This window comes from Papilio xuthus, unplaced genomic scaffold, assembly GCF_000836235.2.
Source record: "Papilio xuthus unplaced genomic scaffold, Pxut_1.1 DF826938.1, whole genome shotgun sequence".
Classification (NCBI taxonomy): domain Eukaryota; kingdom Metazoa; phylum Arthropoda; class Insecta; order Lepidoptera; family Papilionidae; genus Papilio; species Papilio xuthus.
In genome coordinates this window covers 1,506,320-1,521,978 of record NW_013531711.1, presented here as the reverse complement: position 1 = coordinate 1,521,978, position 15,659 = coordinate 1,506,320, and the positions used below count along the sequence as shown (strand labels likewise).

General features: G+C 34.1%; 2 protein-coding genes across 2 annotated transcripts; both read right to left on the bottom strand.

The window, feature by feature from the left end:
- On the bottom strand, positions 1-3,275 carry LOC106121639 (uncharacterized). Its single transcript, XM_013317358.1, has 3 exons — positions 3,062-3,275; positions 1,885-2,791; positions 1-73 (listed from the first exon to the last, which is right to left on the bottom strand). Exons 1-2 carry the CDS (start codon positions 3,183-3,185, stop codon positions 1,890-1,892), a joined length of 1,026 nt encoding a protein of 341 aa, XP_013172812.1. The 5' UTR covers positions 3,186-3,275; the 3' UTR covers positions 1-73; positions 1,885-1,889.
- Positions 3,276-10,846: 7,571 nt separating this feature from the next.
- On the bottom strand, positions 10,847-14,657 carry LOC106121634 (4-coumarate--CoA ligase 1-like). The gene is made up of 9 exons (XM_013317352.1): positions 14,515-14,657; positions 14,107-14,306; positions 13,535-13,745; positions 12,764-13,123; positions 12,375-12,560; positions 12,090-12,211; positions 11,845-12,006; positions 11,407-11,577; positions 10,847-11,188 (listed from the first exon to the last, which is right to left on the bottom strand). The coding sequence occupies exons 2-9, from the start codon at positions 14,299-14,301 to the stop codon at positions 10,898-10,900; spliced, it is 1,698 nt and encodes a 565-aa protein (XP_013172806.1). The 5' UTR covers positions 14,302-14,306; positions 14,515-14,657; the 3' UTR covers positions 10,847-10,897.
- Between the last annotated feature and the right edge of the window lie 1,002 nt (positions 14,658-15,659).

Below are 15,659 nucleotides of genomic sequence, written 5' to 3'. Positions count from 1 at the left end.
ATCTTTCGGAGAAAGCTTGCCGGAGAGCCTCGCGACACCCAGGGTAAGGCTGGCGTGTAGAGGATGGTGTTCTCTGGAATGCGAACGTAAAATATTTTTATTAGGTCGCAAGAGAAGAATATCGGACGCTAATAACTCTTGTAATAAGGGGAACCAAGGCTGCGAAGGCCAGTGAGGAAAAACGAGTATACCATCTGCTCGGTCCTCCATTATTTTCCTTAGGCATTTTAATATTACAGAAAATGGGGGGAAAGCATAAAAATAACAACAACTCCAGCTTATAGTAAAAGCATCTACAGCTATTGCGTCGGGATCTGGTCTCCAAGAGACAAAGTCTGTGCATTTAGCATTGGTGCGGGATGCGAATAAGTCTATGTTTGGTCGTCCAAAGTATGACACGATGTTTTGAAAACTAGTAGCGGACAGCTCCCACTCGGTGTCCGGATTTATAATCCTAGATTCGACGTCAGCTCGATTTTCTTTAGTATTGACGTAAGACGCGTAGATCCAAATGTTACGCATCTCGCACCATTGCCAAATTCGCCGAGCGATCGCATTTAAGTGGGGAAATTGTATTCCGCCCATGCGATTTACATAGCTAATGGCTGTAGTATTGTCTACCCGTAAAAGTATCGCGCAATTGGTTTCTTTGGATGCTAGGCTCTTGAGTCCGAAAAATGTTGCTAATAGTTCGAGGTAATTTATATGATGATTACGTTCGCTAAATGACCATCCGCCGTGAGCTCGATTTTTATCACATACCGCGCCCCAGCCGGTACGTGATGCATCTGTGTAAATCTCCATTTTATAGCTGGCGTCTCGCATTGGATGCGACGTTGTTTTGATGTTGTTGATCCACCAGGTAAGATCCTCAAGGATAATACTAGGTAAATTAATCTTTCGCTCATAGTTCTGATTTTCTAAAAGAGCAAGGTATTTTTGTCGTTCTAATAGCTTTGTATACGACCAACCATATTTAACTGCCGGACACGCAGCAATAAGATTACCAATCAATTGAGCAAATTCTCTAATAGTGCATGTATGCATGTGTGAAAAATTCTGAACCAATTGCAAGATACTGTTACGTTTACTGTCTGGGAGAGAAATAGTTAGATTCCGAGTGTTAAAAATGAAACCTAAGAATTTACAAATTTGTTGAGGTCGCAATGAACTTTTATCGTAATTTATGACAAAACCTAGGCACTGTAAAAGTTTTAAAGTTTCGTTAATGTTAAACATGCAATCTTCGTAAGTATTGCCAATACATAAGATATCGTCTAAATAGATTACCGAATTAAAGCCTGCATTTCTCAAATGAGTTATAACTTCTCTCATAATCTTAGTAAACACCCTAGGAGCCACGGAAAGTCCGTAAGGCATCGAAGTGAACTCGTAAGTTTTATTATGATTGTTTATCTTAAACTGAAATCTTAAATATTTTCTATGTTTAGCATGAATAGGAACTAGTAGGTAAGCTTCCTTTAGATCAATTGTGGCTAAGTAACCGTTTTGAGGTATTAACTTCGCCGCCGTTCGGTAATCTTCCATCTTGAAGTGACACTTTAAAACATATTTATTTAGTGGTTTTAAATTTAATATAAATCGTTTGCCGCCGCTTGTCTTATTTGCAAGGAATATTTTGGAAACAAATTGGTCTCTACTCGGAAGACATTCCGTTACGGCGCCTAAGTTAACTAGTTTTTGAATCGCTGTTGACATTTCCTGATGCTCTAACTTCGAAAAAGTATTGTGAGGTATTTTTCTTTGATTTACTTTCTTGCAAAAAGGTATGGACAGGCCGTTTTGTATCCAATCTAAAATGACTGGATTGGAGGTTATTTTAGACCAGCAAATAAAAAAGTATTTAATTCTGCCTGCATGTACCTGAGTTACTGCGGTGCCGGGGCACGAGGCCTGATCGCTGCTGCAGGTTTCGACGCTGACTGCTGTTGCGTCGAGCTCGGGTATACGCGGCGGTTCTGTGATATTGCTTTCTTCCCGCCTCGGTTGCCGCGAATCGACGAATACCGGGGCGGGCCGGACCAGTTTCCCGAGTTTGAAGAGCGGTTGCTTGTGGTTTGAGGTCCGGAAGATCTCGAAATAGATTTTTTAATTTGCAGACCCTGACGTTCTATTGCTTTGGCAGCCTTGATCTTATCAGAAAGATTGTTACCAAACAGAGTTTCGTCTCGTACTGAATCTTGAATGATGTGGATAAAATTCTTATCTAGGTTTGGTGTTATGAGTTTAATGCGACTATTCGTGTTTGTTGCATGTAAATCCGAAAGTATGCGACAGGCATTACTTAAATGATTTATGGAAGCTTTCTTGTCTTCGCCGCTTAAAAGAATGTTTAACGCTCGGTTGGCGGCAGTTATGCCCGATCCTAATTGTTGCTGATGGGCAACTAGGATCTTGTCTCTGTTCCTAACAGAGTCCGCTACGGCTGCAGATATTTCGGCATTTAGCTTAGGTGCTTGTAATAACCTACAATTGTCGGGTATGAGGTAATCTTTTAATAAATTATCTTTCTTATCTCTAGGCAAGCCCTTAACCAAAAGCGGAAGCCATAATTTAGCCAAACTTTCGTGGATTTTTTCTCCAAACTCTGAGATGTCACTGGTTGACTCACCGAGGGCTTCTAAAATATCAGGGTCCAACTGTGGATCGCCTGATTCGCCTCTTGTATCCGGTAAAGGGTCAGGATCGGGATCGGGCGCGAGCTCGGGCTCCACGACGGGCTCAGGCTCATTGTTTTGTGGCGCAAGGCTTTGCTCCAAACATTCAGTATCTACAACCAAAATATTTATTAACTTAGTTACTTCAACGAGCGAGGCTCACGGCCTGCTCCAATGAAGAATTTTGTTTCAACGAACGAGGCTCGCGGCCTGTCCTGATGAATAATAATGTTTCAACGAACAAGGCTCACGGCCTTTTCTGTTGAACGTCGATAGCGTGTTCGATAATCGACAAGTGGTATTAGAACACAAGTATTATGTCCATCCACATGTTGTTAACAAATAATGTACACAATGTCTAAAGAAAAAATTATTACGCCTACCTTCGTCATCCGAAGAATCAGATATGATGCGAATACGGCGACGTCGTCCGATTTCGCGTTCTCTTAATTTTCTAATCTTACGTTCGTAATGTGATATTTGATCTTCAGCACTACGTTTCGGCATTGTTCTTTTCTTTTCCTCTTTCTTAAGTTGACGCGTGTTGTTGTCACCGTGCACGAAAAGGGAATGAACTCGGAATGGTCTCGCACCCTGTCCTCGACTCGCCGGAAGTGTAGGTAAGTCGCGTGAAATTCAAATTTCAACTTAGTAAATTGAGTGTCTTTTAAGCGTGCAAAGTCACCTGTAGGTTGAGGGGACTACCTGGTTAATACTTATATCGAAAAATGAAGCGATGAAATATAATAATATGTAACATGAAATGTATGTAATAAGGTTTAATATTACTTCGGTTTAATATAATTAGATATTGATTGCTAGGTATACACTGAACAGATTTTGCAGAAGTGTCAAGTGTGCACACACGGATGGCTACCCAAAGACCCATAGTGTGAAATGGCTCATGTGGTTGAAGGTGTAACACAGTTACACAAAATATATTGCTTAATTACGAAGAGGCCTGAAGCCTTTCATATTCTATTAACATTATCAGCCCGGATTCATCCATTTCTGAACGTCCTCCCCCAACGAATGCCACAATTCCCGGTCTTGTGCCCCCCGCATCTAGTACACTACTGCAACCTTGACCAGGTCATCGGTCCAACTTGTAGTAGGCCTACCAACGCTGCCTCGACCAGCCCGTGGCCACCATTCTGACACTTTACAGCCCCATCGGCCGTTAGTTCTGCGGATATTGTGAGATGAGCTCACCACTTAAGGTTTGCAATTATTCGGACAATTTCAGCCCACCCGTCATTTTTTAGGAATTACTCCGACTTGGTTGTCATAATATAGTTGACTAAGCTTAATTCTTAAGAGTGGTTATTTTCAAAAGGTACAATTTCATATGACATATTTCTCCAGACGTTGTAAAATTTGTCGTAAAGTGACAGAGGCCTATCCCTGGACATTGCAGTTCGTTTGTTTAATGACACATAAAACGAGATATACATATCTGAGTTTCACCATGTGCCTTCATTAAGAAACTTTGAGAAACCACATTAAATTTCCTTTAGTATTCGGTTTCTACAAAGTTTTTGTTTGTTAACAGACCCTAGCAATTACTTATAATTAAATGGGTTTCTTATTTCTCTCAAATAAACTTGGAGATTTTAGACCAAAAGAAAAAATATTTTTCGTTTCTATTGAGCTGATTGAATCCATAGAATCAATCGGCCCGTTGGTAAAAAATCCCATTTCATAATTATTCTATGAATCTTAGAAACTAGGAAGGTTGACATTCGGTACAATAACAACATGATTATACTGATTCTTTTATCAATGAAGTAAAGAATAGATCTCTATAGATTATAGCTATAAGGCTTGATGATGATTCTGGTGGGATAAAACAAGGTAGTCTGATCTTAAGTTAATGGGAAAAGAAGTATAATAAATCACGTACTGGTAATGAAATAGAATTGTCTTATATTTAACTAGCTATGCCTGCGAATCTGTCTGTTCTTCTTGGCTTAATTCTATATTCTTGGCAAATTTGATGGATATCCATCCAAACATTCGCATTTATAATATTAGTAAGAGTGAAGCGTCGATAAGGAGAATCGTGTTAGGTTCGTGTCGGAAGGCAATCAGACTATTGGCGTGTCGATAATGCGTACAAAACTTTGCCGTTAGTTCTTTGATTGTAGCGCCAGTGAAGTCGAAAAACTTAACGCTTCCCTTCCATTCCTTTGCGAATCACAGCTCGTTAGCGTAATTAGAAAAATAATTGTAAGAATCAAAGCAATAATATTATTTCCTTTAATATAATATTTTCATCGGACCCGTACTGACCCTATTTAGACAGTTTTTTTTTATTTATGTATGCTAGGATATGGAGATTAGTGTAAAGTGATTTGGCGATAATTTCAATTGCGATCACATCTGTGTTAGAATATAGTTATAATCTTTGCTTTTTCCAAAGAGGCTGAGAGGTAAATGAGTATTGGAATATTGTTTTACATTGATTACGATGGTTAGAACTCATAGTTAGATGACCTATAAATCAATCGGCCCAATGTGACTTTTTCCCATTAAGCCGATTCATGATATATTCGATCGGCCCGTTACGAAGTATATACTTTTACTAAATTATTAATTAAGTTATTGTTAATTCAGTTTAAATAATAATCGATAGCATCATTCACGTCAGTGAGTTATGACAGAACTAATGCCGAAGCGAAAGTTTAAATTGCAGCCGATTGAACGAACAGCAACAGGCGTCGTTTGCCTCTAATGCAACATAATTTACAACACTTTGTAGTATGTTTGTTATATGGCTTGTTGTTTGTTGTACACGGTGCTTGATCATTGTTATGTGTAGCCTGTTAATACATTTCATCGGAAAGTTAAGTCATGAATATTTTATACTATACTAGCGGACCCGACAGACGTTGTCCTGTCTACACGTCTTTAATTTGAAAATTTCAAACTTTTTTTAATAAGCTAAAATTAAAATTCGAATATTATTTAAAATTTAACACTGCGATGGTAGCGCCGTCTGTCGGATCCAATGTAAAACATTCCAAAATCAATAACTACCAATAAATTAAAAATTAATTAAAAAAACATTGTCCAGCGGACAAAATTGTGAATCTAAACCCATTCCCAGATCCCCTTGAACACACACATAAAATTTCATCAAAATCGGTCCAGTCGTTTGAGAGAAGTTCAGTGACATACACACTCACAGAAGAATTATATATATAAAGACTAGCTGGCTGTGTTAATTAGTAGCCTATGATTTCCTTAGACTATATTCTACATCAATGCCAAATGTCATCCGTTCAATCGTTCTGGAGATACCTTTAATCAAACATCCATCCATCTAAACATTCGCATTTATAATATTAGTAAGATTACTCGTAGAAAGAAGTAAGATTTACTGGTGTACTATATTTAAGATAAATAATTTTTATGTATTTACTTTCTATTAAATTAGATATATAATTATATTAGGTATTGAATAAATTTGAATTAACTATTATATAAAGAATCAAAGATCTAGAAAATTAGTAAGTGCAGGAGAAGTTAATTAAAAGAACGTACTTATTAAACAAAAAAATTATGTTAACATTTTGTTTTTTTAATAAATTTATGAAACATTTATTGTTTGAACTTTTAAACCATTTTGAAAAGCTTTGTTTATTCCAATACCCCTTCAATGTTTGTGATATTACAAAATTAATAACCCTTGTATAGATTAATGAAAACTTTAATAGGACTTGCGCGAAAAGCAACATCTGCGCTTGTTCTGTCATAAACATCTGAGACCAGCCTTCGCTTCAAAGTTAAAAGCATTTGTGATCTTGAAAGAACTTCGAACGTTATTTTAAAATTTTATTATACACACTTAAGCATGATGGTATTTTTGAAGCCTTATAACTTTCGATTTTGAACCAATTAGCTTCTGTTTTAGCTCGGATACTTTACAAAAAAAAATAATGTCAAATGTCACAATAAGCAATTTTAAAATGATAAACATGTTTTGTACCTATTTTTATTCTAAACATAGCGCACAAAACTATAGCATCATTTTACTGGCCTCCCATCTTAATGTTTTGGCTTTTTTGTTACGACTTTTTTTTATCTGTTCCTCCAACGCATCGGTACGGGGCCACGGGCACGCTTTCGCTCTCGTCCGCGGCCCCGTCTGCGTCAGCTGCAGAGGCAGCTCCCTTTCGGGGTATTTGTTACGGCCTGCCAGCATTAAGTAGCAGCAGCACCAAGTAAGGTCTGGCGCCTGCCTACTTGTTTTTAGGACCAATGTATTAATAAATATTTTCATTTATTTACTAGGCTTATAAACAAAAATACTTATCCTTTGTTTTATTTTAATTTATTGCAGTTTAATTAATTTCTAGAAGTAAATTACTTTAAAATCGAGACTTGTAATATTATTACTTTTTTCGTTTTACTTAAGCCTTAGTACGTTGTAATATAAAGCTATCTGAAGGCATGGATTTAAATGGGATTTAGTTTTTTATACTAACACAAAGGGTACAATTTGAAATTTAAATAGGGCGTCTGACTAATCCTGAAACCATCTCACACTTTTACAATTCACTATTGCAACTAATTAAAACTTTAGTTTAATTCGCGATCCCATTATACTTTTAGAATGGCGACGGGTTAACCTACAAATGCGAAAGTCACTAGCTTTTTCACTTGGCTCTCTTTTACACCGATTTTTTTAAATTATTATTTCTGAAAAAACATTTTAACATTAGGTTAACCTGTATTTCTGGAACCAAAATCTACGTTTAAAACATCGTTCTCATCATCTCTGTTTTATCCAAGATAATGACAGGGATGACGATATGTTTTATACAGTGTGTTTCATATCCTTTGTCAATATATTTTTTGTTTAAAAACGTCCAAAAAAAGTGTTATGAAGAATATCCTACGAAAGATAAAGAGCTTATAGATTTATTTTTGGAGCGTCTAAAATTATATACTAAATGCTTTACGGTACACTTAGGTACATTTCTTTTTGATAATGTAATAAAACTTAAGTATATGTAAGCGGTTTTAATAAGCGACCTTAACATACGGTGTAATTGTGGACAATGGTTAATAAAACGGGACAAAAACAGAGTGACTTAAATGCTTTCCTCTTAGCGAGAGCAATTTCCTAATGTTCTCATTTACATCTGTACATGTTCTTTAACAAAATCAGCTTGTTTTGGGCTTAAATAAAAAAAAATTGTATGGAAGAAAAAATATATTTTATTTCGTAGTTGAGTTACGGAGTTATAATGAATTTATTCCTAATTTTTATGTACTTCTCCGGTAAAATTAGTTCCATTATTTCTGATTGTTGTCTATGTTATAAATATCCAGATCAGTACTGCCTTTATGGGATGTCTGGAAACTGACGAATAAATTTTAAGTTAAATTAGAAGTTAGAAAATTAGAATACAAAGTTTTTTACTCTGTACCTATTTTGTATGATGCACTAAAAAGGGAAGTCATTGGCTCTTTTAATACAGGTAACTTAGTTAAGGAGACAAGACTATATTGATACTGTTATCATTTGAGTATGCAACAATCTTTATTGCTTTACCATAAGGTGGCAAAGGAGCGAACTGCCAACTTAAATCGCTAAACAGCGAATTGTTGCCCATAGACATCAGCAGTTGCAGATACGTTGTCTATCTTTAGTCGACGGAGGACGGGATGCACACAAAGAGAATAATAATTTTACCTTCCCATGCTTTCCCGGAATACTTTCACTTCTCATTCTTTCCTTATAAGAAAAAGAATGGAAATGAGGACTAAAACTAAAAAATCTTTAAAAATTTGAATCGAAAATTTATATCATTATTTGATAAAAGCTTGGCCTTTCGTCTCTTAGTTTTAAAAGAGAGATTAGAAAAAAAATCGATAGTCGTCATGTTACTAAAGATGAATGACCTCATTTCATTTGTTTACATCTAGCTCTTATGTTTTGGATACGGAACTAAAAAGTCAAATGTGTTATCAGTAAACATTAAAAAGTTGCATAATAATTTGTTAAAATTATCTTTACGGTATTGAACCATTGACATTTAACGAGGTTATCCTTGCAACTTGATATAACGAAAAAAATTTGCGACATAAACGGTTATATCTTTTGATTAGGTTGGCTTAGAAGTTTTATTTTTTCACAGCACCTAGCGACCGCAGACCTGAACATTTGATATAAATTCCAGCTTGATAGCTTCACGCGTTTTTGGGAAAAAGGGTCTTGACGCGCAGACGAACGGACAACAATGTGATCCTATAAGGGTTCCGTTTTTTTCCTACGAGGTACGGAACCCTAAAAACGTGACTTTTTATTAATAATCGAAAAATTCCGTTTTATAATTGTTTGTGAATGCTTGTAATTTAATTCTAAAAGAAATATATCTTACGAATATTATAAATTCGTAGATTTGGATGGATGTTTGTTTGAAGATATCTCCAGAACGGCTGAACGGATACCGCTGAAATTTGGCATAAATCTAGAAGATAGTATGGAAGAACACATAGGCTACTTATTATTTTTTTTTATCACGCAGACGTAGTCGCGGGCAACAGCTACTACTCTAATATTATATAGAAATATATTCAATGTAGGAATTGCAAAATATATTGTTTATTTTATTTGAATTATCGATAGGAAAAACATATAAAATAATTAACACAAATTCAGTATAACTCCTTTGTATTAAGGGAAACATTACTAAGGTACAATCACGTAAAATTTTAACCTCTTAACCAGTTGAAATTTTAACACAAGCAAAACTGGAAAACTTCTGTTGTTATGATCGCACGTGACTGCGATTTGTGACGTCAACATATGTGTTTTAGACCAAGGAGCACAGGTTGAACAAAACATTACAAATTATGTATAACAGTATATTTAATATGACTGAACTTTTATTATCCCATAATCCTTCAATTATGCTGTACTTAACAACAAATCTATCTGATATTAAGTGAATATTTTGGCCGAAACTACACTAATATTATCTAATTTCTTATATATCCAAGCCCATAAAAAATTTAAAAAAGTTGAAAATAATTGAATACGATTTTCTTTGATAACTACATTGTATATTCCACTTTAGAATAAAATAATAATCGATGTAGATTCAATTATAATTGACGTTGCCATTAACCGTGGGTTTCTGAGAACAATATCCCCATTTCAAACATATTTTTATCACTGTATTACCAAAGATAATGACAGAGATGACGATATATTTTTTATATAGAGATTTTCTAGTATAGTCTCAGAAACCAACTGTTAATGTATTAAGGAATAACTCACATATACATTTCCGATTAGCATTATAACACATGATAAATATTAAAGGTCGTGTAAATGTTACAAAGACAATGCTAAAGTTGATTTATTCTTCCATATAGGTACTTATTAAGATCGTTTAAACCACAGTAAAATAATTACAGTATGCAAACGATATCTCTACAACTATGCTATTCTACAATTAGTTATTTGGCGACGTTACAGCCGTTAATATCGATTAATGGTCAATGCATCCCGATAGGTTCACGTGCTATCACATTTGCAACCGCAATCTCTGTCCATCAAAGATTGCCATCTCTGTCCAAATTGAGCTTGAATATATGGGACCTAAAATCCGGTTTTCGGAGTCGAAGAGATGAAATAATACAAAATTGTTGTTTGACTGATTAGTTTTGATTTTGAAAAGAAAATAACACAAAATTAATAAAGTCTAGGTATCTAATAATTAGAACAGATGACAAGAAAACCCGAAAACAATAGAACTTACTAAATATATACATTAACATGCTATCCCAGATTTGATATGACTTAAGTCCGTCTACCACGAGAAGCAAGCCTAATAATTTTGTATCCTTAATACACTTTAGGTCAATAATATTCTTAAATGATTCCGGACTTAAAATACTATAAATATTCAAAATGATTTATTTCTTATCTTAACTTTATTTCTAAGGAACCACTCCATTATTTCTGAAACATTCACTTTACATTTCATACAATTTCCAGAACCACTTTAATATAAAGTACTTATCCTAATAGATAATTAATTCTTCTTTAGAAATACAAATGTTTTCATACAACTAAGGAAACACTTTTAATTTATATTATAATACTTATTTTCATTTCTTAATTAAAAACTATTTCTCCATATTTTTTTTATTGCCATAATATTAATAGAACTATTATTTATAATTTTATGAATTACTTGCTAAACATATTTTTCTTTGAGTACTCGTCGCAAAATCTTTCCCGAAGGATTCCTTGGTAAGCTATCTATAAATGTAACATCACTTAATCTTTTATAAGCAGCAACTCTTTCTTCTACGAATTGTTTTAAATCATTAGAATTAATACTACTTCCTTCTTTAACTACCACAAATGCTTTAGGAACTTCACCCATTTTTGAATCTGGAACACCAATTACCGCTACGTCTAGTACATCCGAATGCTCTTTCAATACACTCTCTAGTTCGGCTGGTGCTACTTGGAAACCCTTTACCTGAGAAAGGAAAGTTTTTGTTGATAAGCAAATGCCTAGATGCTACAATTAGTCTCATAAATAAGTCCTTTTATGCACGAGTAGAATTACACTAAAAGATACTTTATGTGATTAAACATTCCCAGAATTTTAAATTTTTTGGATTTTTAATCATTTATGATTTTCCGTTCTTCGCTAGAAAGAAGTCTGTTAATTTGAGTATGAATATATTACAATACCTTTATGAGCTCTTTAATTCTATCACATATGGTGACCACACCATCTTGATCAATAGAAGCCAAATCGCCAGATCTAAACCAACCGTCATCTGTTATTGCAGCTTTGGTTGCTTCTGGATTATCTTTGTAGCCTTTCATTACTTGAGGGCCTTTTATTAATAGTTCACCAACCTGAAATTTAATAGTATGTATAAACTATTGCTTTCAAAATCAACCTTATAATAGTCTCAACTGAACTACGGGAACCACTCTACGATGTATAGAACTAAAAATAACACTCGATAAGTCACGTCATTGTTGCGCGTCAGTGCCATATATTTTAGAAATTCTTAATGGAGTCACTTCAGAGCAAATGCATTTTGTCTAACCCTGTCTGAAGGAAAGTTAGAGATATTTCTAGGAAGTCTACTTTAGATGATATTTAGAAAAATCTGTTACCTCGTTCGGTCCTAAGCTTTCATCTTTCGAATTGACTATCCGTAGTTTTGTGTTCGGCAAAGCGACACCAACTGTTGCATAATTTTTAGATCCCAACGGCGCGGTTGTGGCTAAAGGTGACACTTCAGTGAGTCCGTATATTTGTAAGAAATCCACGTCTGACTGAGAAAAAAAAATCACCTTATCATCTTAAAAGAATTTCAACTTATACAAATACTATTTAAATAAAAAATGTGGCTTATAACCTTAGATTTGTCTAAAATTCTGAAAATGTCTTGTTTAGGTAAAGGTGCAGCGCCGCAGATATATGTATGGACGTTCGATAAATCTTCCTTCTTACATTCAGGATGAGAGGCCAAAAAAGATGCTAGAAAAATAAAACAATTTTGGGTTTCAATATTTGAATCCATTATGTCATTTAATATTATATGAAGTGAAATGTTGAAAACATAAATACTCTTTAAAATGATTAGTTACGAATATAATTGAACTTTATGAAATAAAAATGTAAATAATAAACTTATATTTACCTAGAGGAGGAACAAGATGTAATATGCTTGTTTTTTGCTGTTTAATGGCATTAAGAAATGTGTTCTTTTCAAATTTAGGTAATGTAACCACTTTAGCACCCATCGACAACTTATGTAACATGATTACCCCTGAACCATAAATGTGATAGAATGGTAGAACTGCCAAAAGTGACTCTTGACTTGACTCTGAAAAAAAATATAGGTTAAAAAATTAAAGGGTATATAAAATTTCTTGGTACGTGACACCTTTTTCAGAAAAGGCCCAATGAGCCGAAAAATTGCTCCTTACCGAAACAGGCATCTTATCTTATTAAGAATGGCAGTGACTTCTCTAAGAAATATTGTTGTCATTCTGTTCTCTTACATAGAAATAAAATTTTCATAGTTACCAGTAGCAGATTGGCAGTATTTGAATGCTTCACCGTTTTGTTGAGCAAAATTTGCAACCAAAGTCCTGTGTACTAGTTCCACTGCTTTTGGTAGACCAGTCGTTCCACTTGAATGCGGTAAAAGTGCGATTCTATCTATATCTTTATTAACTCTTTGGAGAACACTGGTATCTACATATTCATCGTTTATAAGTTCGTGAAATGATATAGTTCCAGCAGGTAAAGCCTCCGTGTTCGTAACGGTTATAATTGGTATATTAAGTTTGGCTAATTTACAAGCTTCTTTTAGTACTTCAATTGTTTCTGGCATTCCAATGACAATTTTTGGACATGATAGAATTAGTTGCCGTTGAACTTCATCTGCAAGAGAATAATAAGAGTTTTTATATTTTTGTTTGTGAATCCTTATATATTTTTTATAAAGTGTTATCACTATGAATCACTTATTGGAAGATAAGATCGCGTAGCACAATTGTCAAGATATAACAATACTGAGAAAATAATTATTCACATTTATTTTATGCACTTACAACTATTCTTAGAAAAATATTGATGATAATAGTCATAATTATGTAATTAGGTTTCAAAACTAGCTGTCGTGTGCGACTCAAAAAACCTTAATTATGTGTTCTTCCCGACTATATTCAAAATCTATATGTCAAATTTCAGCGGGATGTTTAGCTGTTCTGGAGATATACTTCTAACAAACCTCCATCCATACTTCTAAACATTCACATTTATAATATTATCTTTGCTAGTTTGAATACTTACGGACTGTATAAATGGGATTGATTATGGTGACCGTTGCGCCTGCTTCAAGAGATCCGAGTGTGGCTACAGCGTATTCTGGATTATTAGACATCATTATGCAAGTCACATCGTCTTCTCGGATATCGAATAGTGTACGCAATTTTGCTCCAAATCTCCGAGAATATTTATATAGTTGATGATAAGTATAAGTTCGATTTGTGATTCCACAAACCTGAATAAAAATACGCAATGTTTGTTTAGAAATATTTACACAGTATTACTTATAGAACATTTCCTTAATTTCATCAAGTCGGTTAAATTTAATATACTCTTACCGTGGGTTTCTGATATAATCGCTGTATAAAACATATCGTCATCCCTGTTATTATCTTTGACAATGCAAAGCTAACATGTTTTAAAAGGAGATTTTGGACTTGGAAACCCACGGTTAGTCACTTTGTTATACAAATGCCAAATTCACAATGTACTACTTATGTTTAAGTTAATTCCTCTTTCCGAGGATTTTTTTGGAAACAGATAATTATAAAAATTGAATGTATTTTATCATTATAATATTCTTTAAGTATATTTACCATCGCTGGTTTCTCTGCCCATTTCTCAATATTCTCCCAAATGAAATCATTGACAGTGAGCGAAGGTAACTGAACATCGTTGCTAGGGGAAGATACGATGTTGTCTTTGCTCCACAAATTACGAGAATTTTTGCTAAAATTTCTTATAGATATTAATTTTTGAATGTTCTTTATACCAAAATTAGTTCTTGCCATGTTATCTAAAATCATAATATTTTTTTTAAATAAACAAATGAGTATAGATAATAGCATTATAAAGATTTTTTATAGTTCGAATAAAAAACGACTTAATAAATATGAAACCTTATTAAATTTATTAGATTCCCACAAATTTCCATCTAAACTATTTCATATATTATAAATAAAACAGTATCTTATGAATTGTATATTTCATAATAAAAAACTTACCTCAGTATAAAATAAAACCAAATTCACATATAATCCTTTATATTTCGTGCTTTGTCCACTTCAATATTATAAAGAGAAATATTTGTTTTAAATGTATGAATGTAGTCGAGAGAATGAAACAAAACAGATGTTTATCAAACACTGACATTATACGCAATCAATTCGCACTTTTATAATATTTGATTGCAAAAACATAATTGTTTTATATAACACATTGCAAAGGAAATTCCTCCTAAATAACTTAACTGCTATTATACATCTTTACGTCTAAAATGCTATACAACTCGATAAATTTTATTAGAAAAATTCAAACGTTTTTACATATATTCTAGCTATACATATTAACGTTCTCAAGGAAGCTTCATACTGTTTTTTATAAATAAGATACATTTTTCATACTTTTACGTCTTTAATCACAAACATTAAATAAATATGTAAATTTATTTAAGCAACATGATTGATGAATATTATTTTTATTATTAATAACAAAAAACGGTTGTCTCTTAGATTATTGGAAGTTGTCATGAAACGAATAGCATTTTAATTAATATCTACATAGTAATATGCAGCTTCGGAGGGTCAGTGGTGAAGAGCTTGACTTGCAATCTACATGTCCTGGGTTCGAATCCCGCCATGTACCAATGTGTTTTTCGATTTCCGATTTACATATGTACATTTATCCGACGTTCTTACGGTGAAGGAAAACATCGTGATGCAACCTTCACATATCTGAGAAGAAATTCAAAAGACATGTGTGAAGTCAACCAACCCGCATTTGGCCAGGGTGGTTGACTATGACCTAATCACCCTTAACTTAGGGTAGGCTCTGAGCCGGGGACGTATAGTGAGCTGATGATGATGAATATGCCAATGGAATTGTAATCTTGTACTTTTAGACATCATTAGTTAGAACCCTTTGGTGCGAATTCGTTACCAAGTCAAGTGTCAGATCGATTAGTAAGGGGACATAAACGTTGATATTTCAATAAGGCTAGATGTTGCGCCGGTACACCGGCACAGTGTCGGATTTTCTTCCTAACAGTACGGAGATGATTTGCCGATGGCATCATCACGTCGCGCCTTAACTAGTAGATACCCTGGCGTTATTTGGCGGTACTGGTAACCTGCCGTATACCAATGTCTTA